Source organism: Oncorhynchus kisutch, linkage group LG11, assembly GCF_002021735.2.
Source record: "Oncorhynchus kisutch isolate 150728-3 linkage group LG11, Okis_V2, whole genome shotgun sequence".
In the NCBI taxonomy this organism is placed as follows: Eukaryota; Metazoa; Chordata; class Actinopteri; order Salmoniformes; family Salmonidae; genus Oncorhynchus; species Oncorhynchus kisutch.
In genome coordinates this window covers 35,318,513-35,345,216 of record NC_034184.2, presented here as the reverse complement: position 1 = coordinate 35,345,216, position 26,704 = coordinate 35,318,513, and the positions used below count along the sequence as shown (strand labels likewise).

Sequence of the window (26,704 nt, the reverse complement as noted above, 5' to 3'; positions counted from 1 at the left end):
TTTAAACACTATTGGCATTCGTTCAATCAGCTTAATGAGGTAGTCAACTGGAATGCATTTCAATTAACAGGTGTACCTTGTTAAAAGTTCATTTGTGGAATTTCTTTCCTTCTTAATGTGTTTGAGCCAATCAGTTGTGTTGTGACAAGGTAGGGGTGGTATACAGAAGATAGCGCTATTTGGTTAAAGACCAAGTCCATATTATGGCAAGAAGAGCTCAAATAAGCAAAGAGAAACGACAATCCATCATTACTTTAAGACATGAAGGTCAGTCAATGAAAAAATCAAGAACTTTGAAAGTTTCTTCAAGTGCAGTCGCAAAAAACATCAAGCACTATAATGAAACTGCCTCTCATGATGACCACCACAGGAAAGGAAGACCCAGAGTTACCTCTGCTGCAGAGGATAAGTTCATTATAGTTAATATTTAACCCTACAAATTTGTTTGATATAGAGAGACCGGGTTTTCGGGAGGTTTTTGAACTTATGTTTATTAAATTAGGACAAATATTAATTGTATTCCACCAATGAGGCCACTAGATGGCGATTTGGTCAATTGACTGCAGGAAGGACTAGATGTACTCCGAGGGCTAATATCAATAACATGCATGTCAATCTTTTGGCTCAAAGTAGAGGAGAGATTGACTGTATCATGAACTGTCTGTACGAACTGGGAACACAGAGCTCAGACACCCACATTCTTATAAAAAAGGGTACCAAAAGGGTTCTTAGGCTGTCCCCATATGAGAACCCTTTTTGGTTCAAGGTAGAACCCTTTTGGGTCACAGTCCCCAAGTCCAGAACAGACTGGAAATTCACAGTACTACATAGAGCCATGACTACATGTAACTCTCTTCCACATCAAGTAACTCTCAAGCGAGCAGTAAAATAAAAAAAACAGACAAAACAACACCTCACAGCACAATGAGGACACACACACAAAGCCTTGGCAGCAGCTAATGGGGATCCTAATGAATACTAAAATGATAGGTTCAGCATTTAGAATAAGCCGCATCTATATCTGCAGCCATAAGTGGTAATATTTCTCTAGGAGCTGATCTGTCGTTAGTATTTTTGGATAATTATAATGCTATGGTACGGTTTGAATGGAGAAAGCTGATCCGAGAGCAGCTCTGCTTTTCTTTCGATCCTATCAGTATTGTCAGATGTTCTAACATTGCACTTAGTGAACGTTCTCTCTACGTGCTTGTTTGGGAAACACTCTTAAAAACTTGACTCGTGAATAATGATGCATCTGGTAAGATCATCGAAATGCTTAAGTTACATCGCAACTGGGAAACAAGGCCCTGTTTGATTCCCTATTCTTATGAAAGTCACTTACCTGTAGTCTGGTTCTCATGAGAGGAGTTATTCAAGGTTATTATTGTTGCAGTCAGAAACAACACCATTGTGACTGTGGAGATAAAACAGAACATGAGTGAATACATAATGCTGTAAAAAAAGAAAGAAAATCCACTAACTAAATTCCACTAGAGGGCGCCCACGATACAAACAAATTCTGGCCTGGCGATGTCAGTGTTGTCAGTGTAAATAAGAGGATGATGCCCTCTGTCTGTCTGATTCTGTAACTCCTTATAGCCTATCAGTTTCCTGTCCTGTCCGAGCATATCCACATAGCAGCATGGTGCATCTCCTCTGACCTCATATCCCTAAAATACACATATCAATGTCCAAACAGGCAACATTATCTCATAGACAACATAAACCAGATCCCCTGTAGTCCTAGACAGACTGGAGCAAAGCTAAACATAAGCTCAAGAGATGTACATCTCACATAGCAATGAGCAGCGCTTGGATAGGAGGGAGTGAGAAACAGTGAAAAACGAATGAGAAATATCCTTTTCTCAGAACAATCACTTTGAAGGAAGAGGAATCTCCTGTTACCATTGAGTCACTCTATGTAGCCTGAAGGCACTACAAGGATACATAGGCTGTATTCAACCAGAGTAGAGTTATTGTTAAGAGTTTTATCCATGTGCAGACTTGAGAGCACCACTTTATTCTCTGTTTTAGTCAAAGCTGTGTGGCATATATATAATAATTAATACTGCCATTGTTAATCATTTTCTCTCTCTCTCTCTAATTATATTTGCTTTATTGGCATGATGTAACAATGTACATATTGCCAAAGCTTACTTTGGAGAATTACAATATTAACATCATTAATAATAATAATCAATGTTGTCAAAGGGACAACAGTAACAACAATAACCAAGGGTCAAAATAACCATACATTAAACAATAACAATAACATAGAGGACATGTTCAGGTTGGTTGGTCTGTCAGACACTGTTCCTCATCTTATGACAGGCAGAAATGTAGTGCGCTGCCAACCCACAGCTCTCTGCATCCTCCCCCAACAGTGTCTAACCATCTCAATGGCAAGGCTGTGATCACTGAGCCTGTACTTTGTCAAGGTTTTTATGGTCAAATAGTTTGCCACGGTGTACTGTCGATTTAGGGCTAGATAGCACTGGATTTAGCTTTGTGCTTGTGTCTCCCAATAAGTACTGTAGTTTTGTTTTGACTGTGTTGTAATTTGTTTTGATCTGATGGATTGGATGTTCTGGTCCTGAGGCTTCAGTGTGTTAGTAGAACAGGTTTGTCAACTCAGCCCCAGGACCAGCTGGATGTGGGAACTCTTTTCTTTGCTCAGCTCTTGGCATTGCAGGGCTTGGTAATGACATCAAATAAAACTTTATTTGTCACATGCGCCGAATATAACAAGTTTAGACTTTACCGTGAAATGCTTACTTACAAGCCCTTAACCAACTGTGCAGTTCAAGAAGGAGAAAATATTTACCAAGTCGACTAAAATAAAAAGTGATAATTAAAAGTATGACTATGCATAGGTAACAAACAAACAGCGAGTAGCAGCAGTGTACAAGGGAGGGTCAATGTAAATTGTCCGGTATGAGAGGGGGTCACTGTATTTTAGATGTTTCCAAAACTTAATTGTTCTTTTTTGAGCTTTTATTATTAGTGGATTTTGGCCTAATAATGCCCTGCATGCATTGTTTGTAGTTTTCCTGTAGACATGTAAGAGAATCTTACAGAACTGCATGCAGGGTTTCAATAGGGTGTTTGTCCCATTGGGTGAAATTTTGTTTTGCAAGTGGACCCCACACCTCGCTGTCATGAAGTGCAATCAGTTCAATAACACATTCAATTAGTTTTATCCAAATTTTAATAGGTATTTCAATTAGAATTTGATTTTTAATGGTGTAGAATTCCCTGCATGCTTTCTCTCAGTTCATTCACTGCATTCACTTCTCTCTCTCTCTATCTATCTACAGTACCAGTCAAAAGTTTGGACACACCTACTCATTCCATTTGTATTATTTTCTACATTGTAGAATAACAGTGAAGGAATCAAAACTATGAAATGGAATCATGTAGTAACGAAGAAAGTATAAAAAATATATTGTATATTTGAGATTCTTCAAAGTAGCCACGCTTTGCCTTGATGACAACTTTGCACACTCTTGGCATTCTCTCAACCAGCTTCATGAGGTAGTCACCTGGAATGCATTTCAAAACTTCTTAATTAATGTGTGGAATGTCTTTCCTTCTTAATGCATTTGAGCCAATCAGTTGTGCTGTGACAGAGGGGGGGGGGGGGGTATACAGAAGATAGCCCTATTTGGTAAAAGACCAAGTCCATATTATGGCAAGAACAGCTCAAATAAGCAAAGAGAAACAACAATCCATCATTACTTTAAGACATGAAGGGCAGTCAATGCGGAAAATGTCAATAATTTTTCAAGTTTCTTCAACTGCAGTCGTAAAAACCATCAAGCGCTATAATGAAACTGGCTCTTTTGAGGACTGCCACAGGAAAGGAAGACCCAGAGTTACCTCTGTGCAGAGGATAAGTTCGTTAGAGTTAACCGCCTCAGAAATTGCAGCCCAAATACAGTGGCAAGAAAAACTATGTGAACCCTTTAGAATTACTTGGATTTCTGCATAAATTAAGTCTAAGTCATAACAATATACAAACACATCCTGCTTAAACTAATAACAAACAAACAATTATACTTTTTCATGTCTTTATTGAACACACTGTGTAAACATTCACAGTGCAGGTCGGGAAAAGTATGTGAACCCCTGAATTTAATAACAGGTTGACCCTCCTTTGGCAGCAATAACCTCAACCAAACGTTTTCTGTAGTTGCGGATCAGACCTTCACAATGGTCAGGAGGAATTTGACCATTCTTCTTTACAAATCTGTTTCAGTTCCACAATATTCTTGGGATGTCTGATGTGAACCTCTCTCTTGAGGTCATGCCACAGCATCTCAATCGGGTTGAGGTCAGGACTGACTGGGCCACTCCAGAAGGTCAGGACTGACTGGGCCACTCCAGAAGGTCAGGACTGACTGGGCCACTCCAGAAGGTGTATTTTCTTCTGTTCAAGCCATTCTATTGTTGATTTACTTCTGTCTTTAGGGTTGTTGTCCTGTCACCTAACTTCTGTAGAGCTTCAATTGGCAGACAGATAGCCTTACATTCTCCTGCAAAATGTCTTGATAAACTTGGGAATACATTTTTCCATCTGATAGCAAGCTGTCTTGGCCCTGAGGCAGCAAAGCAGCCCCAAACCATGATGCTCTCTCCACCATAGTTTACAGTTGAGATGAGGTTTTGATTTTGGTGTGCTGTGCCATTTTTCTCTCCACACACAGTGTTGTGTGTTCCTTAACAACACAACTTTAGTTTCATTTGTCCAAAGAATATTTTGCCAGTAGCGCTGTGGAACATCCAGGTGCTATTTTGCGCACTTCAGATGTGCAGCAATGTTTTTTTGGACAGCCATGGCTTCTTCCATGGCATCCTCCCATGAACATCATTCTTGTTTAGTGTTTTACGGATTGTAGAATCGTCAACGGAGATGCTAGCATTTTCCAGAGAAGATGCTAGTCTTTAGCTGACACTCTAGGATTCTTAAACTCATTGAGCCTTCTGTGTTGTTCTCTTGCAGTCATCTTTGCAGGACGGCCACTCCTAGGGAGATTAGCAACAGTGCTGAAATTTCTCAATTTATAGACAATTTGTCTTACCATGGACTGACTTTTAGAGATACTTTTGTAACCCTTCCCAGCTTTATGCAAGGCAACAATTCTCAATCTTTTGTTCGAGGCATGATTCATCAGGCAAAGCTTCTTGTGAATAGCAAACTCAAAATTTGTGAGTTTTTTATGGGGCAGGGCAGCTCTAACCAACATATCCAAACTTGTCTCATTGTTTTGACTTCAGGTTAGTTGACTCCTGACTCCAATTAGCTTTAGAGAAGTCATTAGCCTAGGGGTTCACATACTTTTTCCAACCTACAGTGTGAATGTTTAAATTATGTATTCGGAATAGACAAGAAAAATACAATTTGTGTGTTATTAGTTTTAGTTAAATTATTTTTGTGAAATTTTATGTCAAATTTATGCAGAAACTTGGTAATTCCAAAGGGTTCACATACTTTTTCTTGCGACTGTAAATGCATCACAGAGTAAGAGACACATCTAAACATCAACTGTTCAGAGGAGACACCGTGAATCAGGCATTCATGGTCAAAGTGCTGCAAAGAAACCACTACAAAAGGACACCAATAATAAGAAGAGACTTGCTTGGGCCAAGAAACACGAGCAATGGACATTAGACCAGTGGAAATCTGTCCTTTTGATTTTTGGTTCCAATCACCGTCTGTTTGTGAGACGCAGAGTAGGTGAACGGATGATTTATATATGTGTGGTTCCCACAGTGAAGCATGGAGGAGGATGTGTGATAGTGTGGGGGTGCTTTGCTGGTGACACTGCATGTGATTTGTTTAGAATTCAAGGGACACTTAACCAGCACGCCTACTACAGCATTCTGCAGCAATACACCATCCCATCTGGTCTCTGCTTAGTGGGACTATCATTATGTTTTTCAACAGGAAAATGACCCAAACACACCTCCAAGCTGTGTAAGGGCTATTTGATCAAGAAGGAGCGTGACAGAGTCCTGCATCAGATGACCTGGCCTCCACAATCACCCAACAGCAACCCCATTGAGATGATTTGGGATGTGTTGGACCGCAGAGTAGGAAATCAGGAAAATCAGCCAACAAGTGCTCAAAAAAATGTTTTAATTATTATATTCTTTGAGCAGAAATGTCTTCTCGAACATGTGAGCGTTCATGTGCCTTAATAACAAACTTGTATGCCATCTGTTAAATTATGAGCCTTGTTGGTTAAGCCACAGAAAAAGTAAGCAACCTTCCCACTAGCCATGATTGGCTGAGATAATGAGTAGGCTGGAAATGCCGAGACAGGAGTTTGGATTGGTCTGCCATTTTGAAGGGGTCTGTCTATTTGAGCTGGTCAGTCTGTAAACCTGTCGAACGCTGCTTTAAAAAAATGTCTTGTGTAGCTGCATAAGTGTTGCTCTCCATTTTCTGGAGGAACACATTTTGAAATCAGTGGAATTAGAGTATGATAGCTAAAGAGATGGAGAAAACACCTGTCTCTGGATTACATATTTAAACTAAGGGCAACCGTGGTATAGCATTCCTGACAGGGAGACGCGTCCATGATGCATGTTGATGTATGCAGATAAGATAGTCTAGCGTTAGCTAGCTACATTTTCATATATTACACGTTTCTAATTTTGACAGAAAGTGATTTCATTTCAAGCTAAATTGTACTGTTAGCTAGCTAGCTAACGTTAGCTGGCTGGCACCCTAGCTGACATTATTATTTGTTTCCCAGAGCCGTTTGCTTATCTAGTTAGAGCCTAATGTTAGCTAGCTAACATTGGACCTGGTTGGTTAGCTCACAGCACTGTGGCATTGTTGCCACTTTGTTCATTGTTGTTTAACTAGCTAACGTTAGCTGGCTGGCTTGTTAGCTAACGTTACGTGACGTGTGTGATCTTAAACGTTGTTTACCTGGCTAGGTTAATTGTTTACCTAGCTAGCTAGCTATATGTCTTAAGCTGAAGTGTACTGTTAGCTAGCTAGTTAACGTTAGCTGGCTACCTAGCAGATGTTATTATTTGTTTCCCAGAGCAATTTGCTTTTTGTAGTTAGCGTCTAATGTTAAACAGTGTTGGCACTTTGTTAACAGGCTAGCGTTAGCTGGCTGGCTCGTTAGCTAACGTTACGTGACGTGTGTACAACACCCATTGAATATGAGCTATGTCAGTAAACATCTGCAAAAAAGCGTAATGAAATTGTTGCCAGCAGAGCTGATTTAACTCTTTTTATATTATCCGGAGGTAAACAAATCATAGGCCAGAGCGTCAAGTGTGCGCTCTGAGAGTGAAATGAGATGGGTGGGGCTAAAGCTTAAGAGGGTGTAAACGATGCTGAATGGGTGTAGACAAAGAACTGCTCTTCACTAGATATCAAAACATTCAAAGGCGATTTTCTCAAAAGTGAGTTTACATGTTGATCAACTTTCAAAGCAGAATTACTTTCCCATTGTTCCTCAAATGCAGTGTATGATATAACATTTCGTAGCTATGAGTCTCTACCTTTACCCAATGTAAAAAGCACCATTTCACTTAACGGGACTCCCTGTATATAACATCGTTATTGTGATTTTATTGTTACTCTTCATTTTTTAATTTTTTTATTAAGTACATTTCGTTCTTAACTCTTATTTTTCTTAAAACTACATTGTTGGTTAAGGTCTTGTAAGTAAGCATTTCACAGTGAGTTTTGCACCAGTTGTATTCAGCACATGTGACAAATAAAATGTGTTTCAATTTGATTACAACCAAGGTACAATAACATTCATATTTCACTCACATTTCATCTTATTTGTTCTGGATCAAAAACATGCAAGGCCAACAGTAGCCTTCATTCACTTGATCCACCACTAAGCTGTGCAGCAATTGCTAATGTAAATACTATGGTCATGGATAATGTACCAGGCAAAAGTTTTAGAACACTTACTCATTCAAGGGTTTTTCTTTATTTTTACTATTTTCTACATTGTAGAATAATAGTGAAGACATCACAATTATGAAATAACACATGTAATAACCAAAAAGTGTTAAATCAAAATATATTTTATATTTCTCATTCTTCAATGTAGCCACTCTTGAAGGAGTTCCCGCATTTGCTGAGCACTTGGTGGCTGCTTTTCCTTTACTGTGCCATCCATCTCATCCCAAACCATCTCAATTGGGTTGAGGTCAGATGATTGTGGAGGCCAGATCATCTGATGCAGCACTCCATCACTCTCCTACTTAAATAGCCCTTACACAGCCTGGAGGTGTGTTTTCCTACTAAGCGCAAACCAGATGGGATGGCGTATCGCTGCAGAATGCTGTGGTAGCCATGCTGGTTATGGGTGCCTTGAATTCTAAATAAATAATTGACAGTGTCACCAGCAAAGCACCTCCACACCATCACACATCCTCCTCCATGCTTCATGATTGGAACCACACATGCGGAGATCATCCATTCACCTACTTTGCGTCTCACAAAGACACAGTGGTTGGAACCAAAAGTCTCAAATTTGGACACATCAGACCAAAGGACAGATTTCCACTGGTCTAATGTCCATTGCTTGTGTTTCTTTGTCCAAGCAAGTATCTTCTTCTTATTGTGTCCTTTAGTAGTGGTTTCTGTGCAACAATGAAGGCCTGATTCACACGGTATCCTCTGAACAGTTGATGTTGAGATGTGTCTGTTACTTGAACTCCGTGAAGCATATTTGTTGGCTGCAATTTCTGATGCTGGTAACTCTGGGTCTTCCTTTCCTGTGGCAGTCCTCATGAGAGCCAGTTTCATCATAGCGCATGATGGTTTTTACGACTGCACTTGAAGAAACTTTCAAAGTTCTTGAAATATTCCGGATTGACTGACATTCATGTCTTAAAGTAATGATGGACTGTCTTTTCTCTTTGCTTATTTGAGCTGTTCTTGCCATAATATGGACAAATAGGGCTATCTTCTGAATACCACCCCTACCTTGTCACAACACGATTGGCTCAAACACATTAAGAAGGAAAGAAATTCCACAAATGAACTTTTAACAAGGCACAGCTGTTAATTGAAATGTATTCCAGGTGAATACCTCATGTAGCTGGTTGAGAGAATGCCAAGAGTGTGCAAAGCTCATCAAGGCAAAGGGTGGCTACTTTGAAGAAAATACAATATAAAATATATTTTGATTTGTTTAACACTTTTTTGGTTACTTCATGATTCCATATGTGTTATTTCATAGTTTATGTCTTCACTTTTATTATTCTACAGTTTAGAAAATAGTAAAAATAAATAAAAACCCTTGAATGAGCAGGTGCATCCAAACTGTTGACTGGTACTGTATGTGTGTCTAATGAAGTGAAAGTAACTGTTTAAATGTGATGAATCCCCTCTGATCTAGTTTGACCATCAGCAACACTGATAGGTGGGTAAATATTAATCCCAGCCATAACCCTGAGTGGAAAATCCTAATGTTCATTGTTACTTTACTTCAGTAAGCCCTGAAAGCTATTTCATGTCTACACACACACACACACACACACACACACACACACACACACACACACACACACACACACACACACACACACACACACACACACACACACACACACACACACACACACACACACACACACACACAACTGAATGACGCTTTCATCCGATGAAGAGTATGCATTTGAATTCCTAATTCCTAGTTACCAAAATATCCACTCTGACATGTGGATAAAGAAAAACGTTACGGTATACAACCTGACAAGAACCCAGATGAACCCAGCTAAAGGGCACACAGTAATGAATGGATTCAAAAATGTATGGTTTATACATTGTTAAAACCTATCTCACAGGTTCCAATGTCAGAGGACAATGTATACTGTATCCGCGAGCATTGAAATATGTTTTGTGTATGTTCTTGACCAATGGACATGGTGCAAACATACATGGACTGCAAAATTGTATCCAAGCATAAAAAAGGCATCGAAAATACAGCAATCCATTACAGCCCTTGAAATCTTTCCTTGTCTCCAATTTCAAAGAGATTTCATTATATTGGCTAGACTAGTGGCTCCCGAGTGGCGCAGAGGTCTAAGACACTGCATCTCAGTGGAAGAGGCGTCACTGCAGTACCTGGTTTTAATCCAGGCTGCATCACATCCGGCCGTGATTGGGAGTGCCATAGGGCGGCGCACAATTGGCCCGGGCTAGGCAGTCATTGTAAATAAGAAGTTGTTCATTCCTGACTTGCCTAGTTAAATAAAAACATTTAAAATAGTGTATCCTTTGTCTTATGAAACAAAGATAAATCATTCATCTGCATGTGGCAACCCAATCCACATCCATTTAACTTCAGATTTCTCCATGAATCAATAAAACCTAGAAACATTTATTTTTTTTACAAGGAGAGAAATAAGAAAGACAGTGGAAAGCAACACCTAAACACATTCAGCAGCATGGTTGTCTGGCTGGAGCAGTCAGTGGAAGTGCAAAACAAATACATGTCAGAAGAGCGTGTGAACAGAGGAGGAGAGGATGCGAAGACATGAGAGGCTGGAATAGATACATGCCTGGGCCCTGGGTAAAGCATTAGCAGACATCATGGGCAACTTCCCTATCAGATAAACAGCAACAGTACTAGAGGGAAGGATGGCTTCACTGGTAAGAAGCAGGCCATGCTACAGACAAATATCACAATCACCACTATATGCTTTATGGCATCAATTGTCAAAGGAATGGCTAGTTTACACAAACTGATGTTTCCTTTGTTGTGGGATAATGGAAGGTTGAATATTTGCCTGTTCAAAAGCATGATACTGTATTGAGCCTCTGTTCTGGGATTTGCTTTCAGCCAACATGCACTAAGCTTAACCATACACACAAGTCATCACAGTATCATATGCACTGACATTGAAGCTGTACCATAATCTTGTTTTTGTAATCTCCTATATCACTGTGTCGGAAGAATGGTAAGGGTCAATAAAGTAAATTCAATAATTGATTTGAAATCCTAATTGAAAACAAGGGGCCCTTTGCATTAATAGATGACATTTAGATTGACTCCCTAAATTGATTGAGTTTAAATTAAATTGACTCAGGGTTTACTCACAGTTCCAAGCAGAGCTGATAGGATTCAGGAGTTGATCCAATAGTCCATAGCAACCTGAAAGTCTGATTCTCTTCCTGACTGGGCCCTTGGGGTTCTGTACCCATAACACAGTCCACATTCACATAGTCTCAGAGGAACAGGGTCTGGTGGGACTGGCTGGGGAAGTATTGGTTGTGATCAGGACACAGTTTGTTCCTGTAGCTAAGGTCCAGTGGGCTGGGTTTCAGGGGACTTCCAAGTTTCAAGTCAATACACGGTTTAAAAGTCGTCTCGAGCTCAGTGATCTCCATAAACACATACCACCTGAAGAAAGAGAAGACAAGAAAAAAGGTTGGACCATGGTTGCTGCTATTAAAGTGGCTATAGAAAACCTTATTGCCTCCTTACTATGGTGACACCCCCAGATATAGTACCTTCAAAATATCTTTAAAAAGACCAGGGAATTCAATGAATACAGTCATGACCTGGACTCCACTGGACTCCACTGTTTGCTTGTTAGTCAAAATACATGTTTCTCTTGCTCATTGTTTGGGCCTGACTCAGAGGAAAAGTCTTCATAAAAGAGATGAACAAACTAATAAAGCTACTTCCTGTGTACACCAGGAGTGGGTGTCTGATTGAGTGAACTGTACCGTAGGGAGAGATTGTACTATGCTAGACTGTGTGGGTGAGAGGAGGGAGGGTCGAGGATAGAGTGAGGAAAAGAAAGAGAAGGGGTGTAGTGTTCACAGTCACGAGTGAGTGTGTGTGTGTGTGTGTGTGTGTGTGTGTGTGTGTGTGTGTGTGTGTGTGTGTGTGTGTGTGTGTGTGTGTGTGTGTTACTCTGTTCCTTTGTCTGCACTGAGACAAACCCCTTTGTTCTAGCCCACACAGTGTGGCAAAGCAAAATATGAAAATTTCAAGAGCTATTAAATCGCTAAGCATGCAATCTAATCCCACCCACGGCAGAATTTCAGAACAGAGTGAGGAATAGACAATCAGTTATGCTATCTCTCAACAATAGAAACATTGAATACTTAAAATGTTTTACATGACAGCCAAACCAAACACATATACAATGCTGTTATTTATTATGACATCTACACGAAACACACCCAGGTCTGTACATATTTGGAATTGACATTTCATTCCAATGTGCTCTAAACGACTAAGTATTGCTACACATTGTTGCATTTTGGAATCTGAGCGCCCAAAACAAAGCATTGACTGTGGCGTTACTCTATGGCTCTAGCAGTGTACAAAGGAAAAAGCATGGCTCTGAGTGCCTACTCACTCCCTCTCGCTCTCCCAGCCCCAGAGTTCCTCTACCCACAAGTGGAAACACAAAGCCAGATTGTTAGCACCCTGCCACTGAAACAGAGCAGAGGTGAGTCAGTGAGCTTAGCTGGAGAACCCGTCTCATACAGAGCTGTGATGGGAAAATGGGGCATCTAGGAAAAAGGGAAGAACTATTGTGCAATGTCAGTTCTCTACTGACTCAAAATAATGGACGAGAACCTGGGACAGATAAGGAGCATCTATTGGGTTACATGATAATGATCACATTCTAAAACTGCTGACACAGATTATACAAACAGTTACTTATCCCTGTTGATAGTACATGACTTTCACTGTTCATTGGCTTACTTTAGCGATGCACGATATATCGGTCAGCATATCGGAAACGGACGATATTAACTAGAATTCAAACATCGGCATCGGCACGATGTCTAGTTTAAAGCCGATGAGCAAAACCGATGTCAAAGCTGACGTGCATACCTACAGTTGAAGTCGGAAGGTAAAAAATACACCTTAGCCAAATACATTTAAACTCAGTTTCACAATTCCTGACATTTAATCAAAGTAAAAATTCCCTGTCTTAGGTCAATTAGGATTAACACTTTATTTTAAGAATGTGAAATGTCAGAATAATAGTAGAGAGAATGATTTATTTCAGCTTTTATTTCTTTCATCACATTCCCAGTGGGTCAGAAGTTTACATACACTCAATTAGTACTTGGTAGCATTGCCTTTAAATGGATTATTTTGGCTAAAACGTTTCGGATAGCCTTCCACAAGCTTCCCACAATAAGTTGTGTGAATTTTGGCCCATTCCTCCTGACAGAGCTGGTGTAACTGAGTCAGGTTTGTAGGCCTCCTTGCTCGCACACGGTTTTGCAGTTCCGCCCACATATTTTCTATAGGATTGAGGTCAGGGCTTTGTGATGCCCATGTCCAATACCTTGACTTTGTTGTCCTTAAGCCATTTTGCCAAAACTTTGGAAGTATGCTTGGGGTCAATGTCCATTTGGAAGACCCATTTGCGACCAAGCATTAACTTTCTGACTGATGTCTTGAGATCTTTCTTCAATATATCTACATAATTTTCCTTCCTCATGATGCCATCTATTTTGTGAAGCGCACCAGTCCCTCCTGCAGCAAGCACCCCCACAACATGATGCTGCCACCACCGTGCTTCACGGATGGGATGGTGTTCTTCGGCTTGCAAGCCTCCCCCTTTTTCCTCCAAACATAATGATGGTTATTATTGCCAAACAGTTCTAATTTTGTTTCATCAGACCAGAGGACATTTCTCCAAAAAGTACGCTCTTTGTCCCCATGTGCAATTGCAAATCGTAGTCTGGATTTTTTATGGCGGTTTTGGAGCAGTTGCTTCTTCCTTGCTGAGAAGCGTTTCAAGTTATGTCGATATAAAGGTCCTGGAGTGGCCTAGCCAGTCTCCAGATCTCAACCCCATAGAAAATCTTTGGAGGGGGTTGAAAGTCCGTGTTGCCCAGCAACAGCCCCAAAACAGCACTGCTCTAGAGGAGATCTGCATGGAGGAATGGACCAACATACCAGCAACAGTGTGAGAAAACCTTGTGAAGACTTACAGAAAATGTTTGACCTCTGTCATTGCCAACAACGGATATATAACAAAGTATTGAGATAAACTTTTGTTATTGACCAAATACTTATTTTCCACCATCATTTCCAAATAAATTCATAAAAAATCCTACAATGTGATTTTCTGGATTTTTTTTCTCTCATTTTGTCTGTCATAGTTGAAGTGTACCTATGATGAAAATTACAGGCCTCTCTCATCTTTTTAAATGGGAGAACTTGCACAATTGGTGGCTGACTAAATACTGTTTTGCCCCACTGTACATATGAGATGAGTAATGTAGGGTATGTATACATTATATAAAGTGGCATTGTTTAAGTGGCTAGAGATACAATTTTTACATACATTTTTCCATTATTAAAGTGGCTGGAGTTGAGTCAGTGTGTTGGCAGCAGCCACTCAATGTTAGTGGTGGCTGTTTTACAGTCTGATGGCCTTGAGATAGAAGCTGTTTTTCAGTCTCTCGGTCCCTGCTTTGATGCACCTGTACTGACCTCGCCTTCTGGATGATAGCGGGGTGAACAGGCAGTGGCTCGGGTGGTTGATGTCCTTGATGATCTTTATGGCCTTCCTGTGACATCGGGTGGTGTAGGTGTCCTGGAGGGCAGGTAGTTTGCCCCTTGTGATGCGTTGTGCAGACCTCACTACCCTCTGGAGAGCCTTACGGTTGTGGGCGGAGCAGTTGCCGTACCAGGCGGTGATACAGCCCGACAGGATGCTCTCAATTGTGCATCTGTAAAAGTTTGTGAGTGATTTTGGTGACAAGTCAAATTTCTTCAGCCTCCTGAGGTTGAAGAGGCGCTGCTGCGCCTTCTTCACCACGCTGTCTGTGGGGGTGGACCAATTCAGTTTGTCCGTGATGTGTACGCCGAGGAACTTAAAACTTACTACCCTCTCCACTACTGTCCTGTCAATGTGGATAGATGGGGTGCTCCCTCTGCTCTTTCCTGAAGTCCACGATCAGCTCCTTTGTTTTGTTGACGTTGAGTGTGAGGTTATTTTCCTGACACCACACTCCGAGGGCCCTCACCTCCTCCCTGTAGGCCGTCTCATCGTTGTTGGTAATCAAGCCTACCCCTGTAGTGTCGTCTGCAAACTTGATGATTGAGTTGGAGGCGTGCATTACCATGCAGTCGGGGAGTACAGGGAGTACAGGAGAGGGCTCAGAACACACCCTTGTGGGGCCCCAGTGTTGAGGATCAGCGAGGTGGGGATGTTGTTCCTACCCTCACCACCTGGGGGCGGCCCGTCTGGAAGTCCAGTACCCAGTTGCACAGGGCGGGGTCGAGACCCAGGGTCTCGAGCTTGATGACGAGATTGGAGGGTACTATGGTGTTAAATGCTGAGCTGTAGTCGATGAACAGCATTCTCACATAGGTATTCCTCTTGTCCAGATGGGTTAGGGCAGTGTGCAGTGTGGTTAAGATTGCATCGTCTGTGGACCTATTTGGGCGGTAAGCAAATTGGAGTGGGTCTAGGGTGTCAGGTAGGGTGGAGGTGATATGGTCCTTGACTAGTCTCTCAAAGCACTTCATGATGACGGAAGTGAGTGCTACGGGGCGGTAGTCATTTAGCTCAGTTACCTTAGCTTTCTTGGGAACAGGAACAATGGTGGCCCTCTTGAAGCATGTGGGAACAGCAGACTGGGATAGGGATTGATTGAATATGTCCGTAAACACACCAGCCAGCTGGTCTGCGTATGCTCTGAGGGCGCGGCTTTTGGTTGCAGGCCGTGTCAGTGGCACTGTATTGTCCTCAAAGCAGGCAAAAAAGTTATTTAGTCTGCCTGGGAGCAAGACATCCTGGTCCGTGACGGGGCTGGTTTTCCTTTTGTAATCCGTGATTGACTGTAGACCCTGCCACAAACCTCTTGTGTCTGAGCCGTTGAATTGAGATTCTACTTTGTCTCTATACTGACGCTTAGCTTGTTTGATTGCCTTGCGGAGGGAATAGCTACACTGTTTGTATTCGGTCATATTTCCGGTCACCTTGCCCTGATTAAAAGCAGCTGTTCGCGCTTTCAGTTTCTCACGAATGCTGCCATTCATACGAACTTACAAACACACATCATCAAGTAGTGCATAAGCCATGCATAGTCTACACATAGCAGCCAAAACATTGGTTGGAAAATATTTCAAAATAATGTGACATTTTAAATGCCGGTGTTGGATTACAAATGCATTGTAGGTTTCTTAGTTAATGACATAAGATGATGTTGTATTTTAAGGGAAGTGTCTTGCTAGTTGCTCCACTACGAGGCATCTTTAAGCAGAAAGAGTTAATAAAAGAGCTATTCCATGTGCATGTAGATATATTTCTGGGATAGAGGATAGGAAATCAAGCCATAGGATCACAGAGAACAGCTGATCTTATGGTAAGGTGTTTAACATTCCTTGTCACTAACATCTGTAGTTGTGGTTTCTAGACATACTGAACACGGATGTGTGGGGACATTTGAGGAGGTTTTGCCAAGTGGATGTGTGGAGATGTGCCTTTGAAATGCTAATGCTAGATACATATTCATCACAGATATTGCATTTCATGTCATAAACGACTATGATCGATTTAGAGTGTGGATGGATGAGCAAAGCGAACCTCAACCAATGACTCCAGAGATCCCCACCCTTGAGTTTTAGGGGACCAAAAATTACACTTCTAGGCCACAGCCAAGGCGGGACCAGGAACCGGCAAACATAATCATTACAATTACAACTCAATGTATCCTCCTACAACGTGGGGTCCAACTTTATCAGAACTCTTCACGTGTTCATCATGCTGAAAAATAAACATTAAAGTTATTCCACAATGATGGGAAATACATGGTAACTAGTGTCATAATTATTTTACAATTTAGTCATTTTGCATACGCTCTTACCCAGAGCGACTTACAGTAGTGAGTGCATACATTTTTCGTACTGGCCCCGTGTGCGAATCAAACAACTCTGGCGTTGTAAGTGCCATGCTCTACCAACTGGGCCACACGGGAATCATAAAACATACTGCACTTTACAGTTTCAGTTTCTAGGATGCCATTCAAGAACTACGCAGCACCGTCATCTTTTCAAATGTTTCAAATTAGCTTCTCACAGCCGGGTTTCCTGAACTGCTTAAGTTAAGTTTTAAAGTTTTAAAGAAACAGCTCAACATTTACTCACTGTAACCACTGGCATTCCCTATAAATGAACATCCTCTCCACTGAGTCAGATCAGGACACATCAAGTTATTTAATGATATCTGATGTACGACACACAACAGTCAATCACAACTTGTCGATGTGGTCATCCTTTTGATGACCTTGCGCTTTGTGATGCTGCTGTAAACGGTTTATTACAGTAATCTTATAGCAAGGCCCAATGATGATAACAGAGACAGAGGTTTAGTAAGGCAGTGCACTATAACTGACACATCCCAGTCCCACATCCCACAATCCATATAAGGAGCATGGGCAATTTCATTCCCACACAGTTCATCATTATGATTACACGGAAACGTTGTTGTGTATTTTTTTGGAAAGCCAACCTCCTCCCACAGCTTTCCCTACAGGGATGTGAAAGACCAGGCATAAATCATCAACTTGGTTTGCTCCAGTGTGACTAATGCATTGTAACATGCAAACTCAGTTTGATACTTCAATGTGTCATGTTTCCTCTCCTCCAGAGACAGATTTAGCCTATGCACATGCACACAAGTGCATACAAGGTCTCTCTGCCTCTTCTCTCTCTCCATTTTACTTTCTCTCACCCCAACAGGCCTCTTAGCAACAGAAGACTTCTTAAGCATCCTACTTCAAGGACACAAGGCAGACTAAATAAAATATGTAACAGCATTCTAGAGCCTCTTAACTTCATCCCAATTGTAATTACCCAGCTGCTCACAAACAGATGTATAGTAGCAATAAGCTCAGATGCACCCTTCAATCTTAGCTTTAGTAGAACACACACCAGGGTGGTTTGCAATTGTCAGTCAGGGTGGTTTGCAATTATGGTCTGCAATATATTCCAAATGAGCCAAGTAGGAGCGTACTACCAGGAGTTGAAACATAAACCATGTGGATTGTATCAGCACATATGGGTATACAGGGCAGTTAAAAATAAACTGTACATTTTCTATGAGATTTCATATATTTTTATATAAGCCAGACACTTTAACACAATACTATGCAACTCAATCCTTGCAAAGATTTTAATGAACGAAACCCAAAATCGTGCAGCATACTCCAAGCAGAATAGGAATAATGAAAGATGGACAATGTAGCCTTTGTGTTTATTTCTTACGATTTGCAAACACAGTGAAGTGAACACGGCTTCCCAGTGTCCTCCCTATTGATGGAATGGTAAACAGTTCACAGCCAATTCCCACTTCAGATTAGCAGGGAAATGGCTAAATTGACCTCTATCTAGACTCATTCTCCTCAGAGATGGACAATTCATCCATATCCACTCCCTCTCATCTAATCTCTCCCTCCCCTTTTCATTCATCCCATGTCCAACTGCATACCTGATGGGACTGTAAAGGCTGCAGGATTAGATTTTACAGCTGTAATATAATTGTGCTTCTATGGCAACCATTGAATTATTCCTCAGGCAGATGGCAATCTGAATCTTTTCAGCAAACAATGTCAGAGCACGGAAGTGGATCTTGACATTCATATAACAACCCTGGACAACCATGGGCGTGTTCTGTATGTGTTCAAGTGTATGAACCTAGTGAACAGAAACAGCAGTGATACCATTACTCTCAAGATATTAAAAAAGTGATTCATTCAACTACACATTTATTTAACATATTCTGTGGTGTCAAATTGGTGCTGATAAAGAAAAGGAGATGAAGAGATACTCATGCATGGATTTAGCCAATGGGTCAGCCTTACTGAATGTGGTCACTGGTTACTTGAGTCAAGATGAGGAAGTACATAAGCTCAGTACATAGGTTCAGTCAATGCTAAACCATTTTGAGTGAACCAATAGTTACTCAAGATTCTAATAATCTGAACTAGGACTTCTGCTAAATTATTTAAATTAGCCCTTCCCTTCTCTTCCTTGTAAGAGTAGACACAGTATATTGAATGCTGAGGAGATACCAAACCGTTTGGTAAAATGTTTTGTCCAATCAAAAGCATAAAGAGTAATGTTGTTACTCCATGGGAATAGTACGTATTTGTAAAGGTCCAAGTTACACACAAAATACACATACAGTATAAACTATGCCATTTCTTTGAAATGTCTGTCTTTAACTGAATTGCAATTAAGCAAAAGCCAAACCTGCAAAACACTGTTATTGAAGTGATTACCTACTACCCGGAATGTGAATCAGAACATGGAAAAAAGTAATCATGAAATTAATAATCTCCATTTGAGCAACACGTATCTAATCCCATCCCACATATCTCCAGGTGTGGAAAAAAGCCAATATATTATTCATCGACTTCTGGATGAAGCATCTGTTTATCAGTCTAAAATGATCTAGCTTTATTTTCGTCATTTGATCAGGGATAGAACTGAAGGATATTACAGCACTAATATTGTGAATGAATAACATCTATAATTCATGCGTGAGAATATTGATTCATTTAAATGCTCGGCCTATGTCACATATTTGACCAATTACTGCCAAATGTACCTCAGAGTCTATTTGCTGTTATACAGGCTTGCTGTTATACAGGGTTTCATCACATTAAATAGAGAAATGACTTGTTGCACATGGTATATCCTTTCAATGATGTGCCTTCGTTAAGATTATCTGATTTTAGAAAGGTATGTAAACAAATCACAGCACACATTCAATCAATCCAGTCCCCCAGAATCCTGTCTGAAAGGTTAAATGCAGGCTCCTGTTATGAACATCAATATTACCTAAATGAAGAGCACACATAAATGTATTCATACAATAGGTGGGTCTAAACCTTAGACACTGATTGGTTAAAAGCTATGAAGTTGAAATGCCTTTTTACTCTGTTGCCTCTCACTGCGCAATCCAATGTCTCATCAGCCCAGGCAGGGAAGTTATAGACTTGATCTCCACTAATAAAAAGCATCTAGACATTATCTCACATTTCCTTAAGACTAACATGTAGTTTTCAACAGCAGAGATTTGTATAAACCTTGCTGTCTATCTCTCCAACATTTGCAACATTGTTTCAATATTCAGATTCGATCTCCAACTGTCCCATAGTAAGAACGTGTATGGTTCGGGATTCGGGCCGAGAGAGAGGCAGGCAGCTTTTCTCAGCCAGTCGAAATCATGAATCAGCTGGCATCATTTTTATGGATATATACAAAGAAATGTCAATTGAAAAAAGTTCAAACGAAATGAAGTACAGCTAGTTTGCAGTCTTTCCAGCTTCAGTTTGAAGTTATTGTGTTAGCTGTGTTGTTGGCTAGCTCCCCTAAACAACAGTGTCCTAAAGAGAGAGCACATTTTCTATGCCAGGCGAAATCGTACCTCATTAGGTAATTGTTACGGATGTCTCCAAATAAATGTCACTAGCAAACAGCTTAAACAAATGCAGCTACTGTTGTTATTATGTCTGCACTGTTGGACTTGACTGTAAATTAGCTGTAGTTGGCTAGCTACAAAGGTTTGCGAAAGTATTTACCCCCCTTGGCATTTTTCCTATTTTGTTGCCTTACAACCTGGAATTAAAATAGATTTTTGTGAGGTTTGTATCATTTGATTTACACAACATGCCTACCACTTTGAAGATGCAAAATATTTTTGGGTGAGAAAAAAAACAGAACATGAGCGTGCATAACTATTCACCCCCCCCCCCCCAGCTGGAAGTCTCTTGCGATATGTCTCTATAAGTTGGCACATCTAGCAACTGGGATTTTTGCCCATTCTTCAAGGCAAAACTGCTCCAGCTCCTTCAAGTTGGATGGGTGCCACTGGTGTACAGGAATCTTTAAGTCATACCACAGATTCTCAATTGGATTGAGGTCTGGGCTTTGACTAGGCCATTCAAAGACATTTAAATGTTTCCCCTTAAACCACTCAAGTGTTGCTTTAGCAGTATGCTTAGGGTCATTGTCCTGCTGGAAGGTGAACCTCCGTCCCAGTCTCAAATCTCTGGAAGACTGAAACAGGTTTTCCCTCAAGAATGTCCCTGTATTTAGCGCCATCCATCATTTATTCAAATCTGACCAGATTCCCAGTCCCTGCCAATGAAAAACATCCCCACGGCATGATGCTGCCACCACCATGCTTCACTGTGGGGATAATGTTCTCAGGGTGATGAGAGGTGTTGGGTTTGTGCCAGACATAGCGTTTTCCTTGATGGCCAAAAAGCTCAATTTTAGTCTCATCTGACCAGAGTACCTCCTTCCATATGTTTGGGGAGTCTCCAACATGCCTTTTGGCGAACATCTTTTTTTTAAGCAATGTTTTTTTCTGGCCACTCTTCAGTAAAGCCCAGCTCTGTGGAGTGTACGGCTTAAAGTGGTCCTATGGATAGATACTCCAATCTCCGCTGTGGAGCTTTGCAGCTCCCTCAGGGTTATCTTTGGTCTCTTTGTTGCCTCTCTGATTAATGCCCTCCTTGCCTGGCCCTCTCTTGGTAGGTTTGTTGTGGTGCCATATTCTTTCCTTTTCTTAATAATGGATTTAATGGTGCTCCATGGGATGTTCAAAATTTCTGTAATTTTTTTTATAACTCAACCCTTATCTGTGCTTCTCCACAAGTTTGTCCCTGACCTGTTTGGAGAGCTTCTTGGTCTTCATGGTGCCACTTGCTTGGTGTTTCCCCTTGCTTAGTGGTGTTGCAGACTCTGGGGCCTTTCAGAACAGGTGTATATATACTGAGATCATGTTACAGATCATGTGACACTTAGATTGCACACAGGTGGACTTTATTGAACAAATTATGTGAATTCTGAAGGAAATTGGTTGCACCGGATCTTATTTGGGAGCTTCATTACAAAGGGGGTGAATACATATGCACGCACCACTTTTCTGTTTTTTACATTTTTTTTTAAACAAGTTATTTTTTCCCCGTTTCACATCACCAATTTGGACTATTTTGTGTATGTCCATTACTTGAAATCCAAATAAAAATCCATTTAAATTACAGGTTGTAATAGAACAAAATAGGAAAAACGCCAAGGGGGATGAATACTTTTGCAAGGCACTGTAGCGATAGCAAGCAAGGGATAAGAACATTGCCAGCCAGTATGGCAATGGAACATTTAGAATGAACGACTGAGTCATGTTCATATACACAGAACAAAAAGACCGAAAGACTGGGTCGGTCTCTGGCAACCGAACCAATGGAATGAACGACCAGCCGGATTGGGTAGCAACCCTACATTTGTGTCGGGACTATATCTTGTGGAAGGATGAAATAGTATGAATAAATTCAGCAAAATAAAGTTTTTAATTAAAATATGTCAATCATTATTTTAACATGTTGGTAACCCATTATATAAAAGTGATAATTCCCGAGAAGCCGGTATTTGGAGGATATATTGGCACTGGTTTGCAGGCCTGAGACGAACACCCATGCCAAACACCGGCTTCTCAGGCGTTATCACTTAAGTATACAATGGGTGGGTCTAATCCTGAATGTTGATTGGTTAAAACCACATTCTAGCCGGTGCCTATTCCAAAATAGCATTCTAGCCGGTGCCTATTCCTATTTACTCTGTTCCATCTGACTGCGCAATCCACTGTCTATCAGTCCAGCAAGACAATTTATAAAGTTGAGCTCCACTGTAAAAAGCATCTAGCCATTATCTCCCATTTCTTTTAGACTAGCCATTGGTTTTCAATAGCAGAGATTTGTATAAACCTTGCTGTCTGTTGCTCTGACATTTGCAACATTGTTTCAATATTGAAATTCAACCTCCAGCTGTCCCACAGTAAAGAACATTTTTTATTTTATTTATTTATTTTACCTTTATTTAACCAGGTAGGCAAGTTGAGAACAAGTTCTCATTTACAATTGCGACCTGGCCAAGATAAAGCAAAGCAGTTCGACAGATAAAACGACACAGAGTTACACATGGAATAAAAAACAAACATACAGTCAATAATGCAGTATAAACAAGTCTATATACAATGTGAGCAAATGAGGTGAGAAGGGAGGTAAAGGCAAAAAAGGCCATGATGGCAAAGTAAATACAATATAGCAAGTAAAATACTGGAATGGTAGTTTTGCAATGGAAGAATGTGCAAAGTAGAAATAAAAAAAAATAATGGGGTGCAAAGGAGCAAAATAAATAAATAAATAAAAATTAAATACAGTTGGGAAAGAGGTAGTTGTTTGGGCTAAATTATAGGTGGGCTATGTACAGGTGCAGTAATCTGTGAGCTGCTCTGACAGTTGGTGCTTAAAGCTAGTGAGGGAGATAAGTGTTTCCAGTTTCAGAGATTTTTGTAGTTCGTTCCAGTCATTGGCAGCAGAGAACTGGAAGGAGAGGCGGCCAAAGAAAGAATTGGTTTTGGGGGTGACTAGAGAGATATACCTGCTGGAGCGTGTGCTACAGGTGGGAGATGCTATGGTGACCAGCGAGCTGAGATAAGGGGGGACTTTACCTAGCAGGGTCTTGTAGATGACATGGAGCCAGTGGGTTTGGCGACGAGTATGAAGCGAGGGCCAGCCAACGAGAGCGTACAGGTCGCAATGGTGGGTAGTATATGGGGCTTTGGTGATAAAACGGATTGCACTGTGATAGACTGCATCCAATTTGTTGAGTAGGGTATTGGAGGCTATTTTGTAAATGACATCGCCAAAGTCGAGGATTGGTAGGATGGTCAGTTTTACAAGGGTATGTTTGGCAGCATGAGTGAAGGATGCTTTGTTGCGAAATAGGAAGCCAATTCTAGATTTAACTTTGGATTGGAGATGTTTGATATGGGTCTGGAAGGAGAGTTTACAGTCTAACCAGACACCTAAGTATTTGTAGTTGTCCACGTATTCTAAGTCAGAGCCGTCCAGAGTAGTGATGTTGGACAGGCGGGTAGGTGCAGGTAGCGATCGGTTGAAGAGCATGCATTTAGTTTTACTTGTATTTAAGAGCAATTGGAGGCCACGGAAGGAGAGTTGTATGGCATTGAAGCTTGCCTGGAGGGTTGTTAACACAGTGTAGGGGTTTGGAATCGGCACGAGAAATACAGGCAGGCAGCTTTTATCAGCCAGGCGAAATCACGAATCAGCATAGTTTTTATGGCTATATGCAAAGAAATGTCAATAGAAAACAGGTAAAACGAAACGAAATGCAGCTAGTTTGCAGTCTACCCAGCGTCGGTTTGACGTGAGTGAATTAGCTGTGTTGTTGGCTAGCTCCTCTGAAGAACAGTGTCCTGATGAGAGCACATTTTCTATGCCAGGTGAAATATCGCATCATTAGCTAATTATTATGAATGTCTCCAAATAAATGTCTCCAAATAACCATTGCAATAGAACATTTATTACGAAACGCTTGGGTCACGTCCATAGCTATAGAACAAAAATACTTAACGACCAGCCTGGCTTGGGTAGCAACCCTAGATTTGTGTCGGGGATATATATTGTGGAAGGATTGAAATGGTATGAATAAATTCATCAAAATAACGTTTTTTAATGAAAATATGTCAATCATTATGTCAATATAACCCGTTGTATAAAAGTGAAAATGCCCTCGAAGGTGGTGTTTGGAGGATATATTGGCATGGTTTGCCAGCCCTTGTAGAAACCCATGTCAATAGATAACATATCTACTGCACCCCTACCAATTACAGTATCTAGCAATTTCTTAGATACACAGCTAGAATATCTACTTTTAAAAGATGCACATGTCTCATGCAGCATCTGTCATTGAAGGTGGTCAAGGGTGAACCACAGTTGTGACATTAGGCAACCTGCTGCTGTATTGGGTAGCCTACAAATAAATATCCAATGTGTATCTGCTCCTCGCCCCTGCCTAATTCCGTCTAAACCGGGTGGGCTAACCTCAACACCCTGTCCTTAGTGACGATGTAAGATACTGCAGGTGAATATGAGCTTCTGAAGGCTCAGAAAAGTGCCATTTAAACAGGTTTAGATCCACAGTGATCAAACGTTATCAATGAATGCATTCGTGAACATTATTGGTGGTCGCAAGAGGAACGGGTTTGCTCTACGTACTGTAGTGTAGACGTCGCCAACCTCGTGTCATGTCAATTTAAGGAACTCGAATTATTCATGTTGCATTCAAAGCTAGCACACAATATGCCTGCTGCATGGACAATATGAGAATAGATGTTTTGACATCTGCCATATATAAATGCGCTAGGCCTATTCACAGTGCTCGTTGACACGGATTGAATTGTAAAACATGATTGGTTGGGTAGGCTATATCGGTTCGGTCTACATTAGAGAGCTGTCTCAGAACTGTTTTTTTGTTTGTTCACTAGGCTCAGGCTGCCATATGAATAGAAGTGGCATCATCAAAGCAGATACATTCTTACCGTAGAGATGTAGGAAATGTGATCTCGCAGCGTCTTGATGAATTATATGGTTTATTGGCTGAGAAAAAAAAACTGTGTTTTTATTCGCTGGTGTTAAGGAGAAGTGGATATGAAAACGAAGACTTCCATGCCGCAAACCTCTTACGAAAAGATTAATCTTGCTGCCCGGCCAATGACGCTGTTGTACAAAAGTCGCTATGAGCGAAGTAGGCCTGGTCCGTCCCACGGGGCGCACAGTCTACATGAATCTACATCAGGCAGGTAGGAGTGAGCATCACTGCAGAGCGGCGCATCATCTACATCCCTCAATTCGTAATGATGATAGCTGCTGGACGTTCCATGATAGTAATTTTCTCTATGATTCTCTGTTTTTCCTGTAAACACGCCTACGTATTGAAATTAAAGTGACATCGCACAAGTAGGATACTAGCATAAGTGTAATAGGTCTAATATATATATATAATAAACAGGGACTTGGCACATAGCACATAAAGTGAAGAGAATTAAAGTCAGATGATTTCCTGGTAGCCTAAATATGTCGTTTTTGTTTTATGTTTAGACCTTTCTAAGGTGTTTAGCCTACAATGACTAATTCCTGAACATAGGCTACACACTTAATTATTAGTCTACACCGTTTTATTGAAAGGTTGATTAACGTTCGTATCTTGTTCGAGAATCACACAATAACTACGGTAGGCTATCAACAGAGCCATCTGTTGGTAAGAGAGAGCAAACAGCCTACAACACACACAAACAATGGATAGCCAGCCAACAGTGTCTCAGGGCCTAGGGAGGTGAATAGTGATGGGTATTCCGTTCAGTGAGCGGTTTGGCTCCCAAACGGCTCTATAAAATAAAATATGTTTTGTATTGTTTCAAGTCAGTTTGTGATAGTTTGACTATGATTGGTGTTAAAGCAATTGTAATTATATTATTACATTAAATCATACTTAACCACAATGTATTTAAAAATGCTTTGGTTTGTTATGAAAAATAATGCTATTAAACATTTGCATTTAGAGTATAAGTTTTGAATATATATAAACAAAGTGCATATAAATCTAAACATTCAAAATGAATACAATCTGAACAGCATAATATAATATTGCACCATATCAGAAAAAAAACTTGCAAAACTGCAGCATCCCACTTAAAACATTAAACTGGTCCATCTTTTCTCTCTCTTCTTTATTGCCATGTTATAACCAGCAGCACACAGCAATGCTGACCATATTATGCTTTTATGAGAGATTTGCATTCAGAAATGCAAGCTGCCTTACTTGAGGGGCTGATGCGGTTTGTTCTC

General features: G+C 40.7%; 1 protein-coding gene across 1 annotated transcript in view; it reads right to left on the bottom strand.

Annotated features, from left to right (window-relative positions):
* Positions 1-25,608, bottom strand: part of LOC109899732 (receptor-type tyrosine-protein phosphatase epsilon-like) — a 63,281-nt gene extending 37,673 nt beyond the window's left edge. Inside the window, exons 1-3 of the mRNA XM_020495205.2 lie at positions 25,399-25,608; positions 11,094-11,396; positions 1,343-1,414 (exon numbers count right to left, since the gene is read on the bottom strand). Of these exons, the coding sequence (XP_020350794.1) occupies positions 1,343-1,414; positions 11,094-11,211 (190 nt within the window). The 5' untranslated portion in view covers positions 11,212-11,396; positions 25,399-25,608. The remainder of the gene's footprint in view (positions 1-1,342; positions 1,415-11,093; positions 11,397-25,398) is intronic.
* Between the last annotated feature and the right edge of the window lie 1,096 nt (positions 25,609-26,704).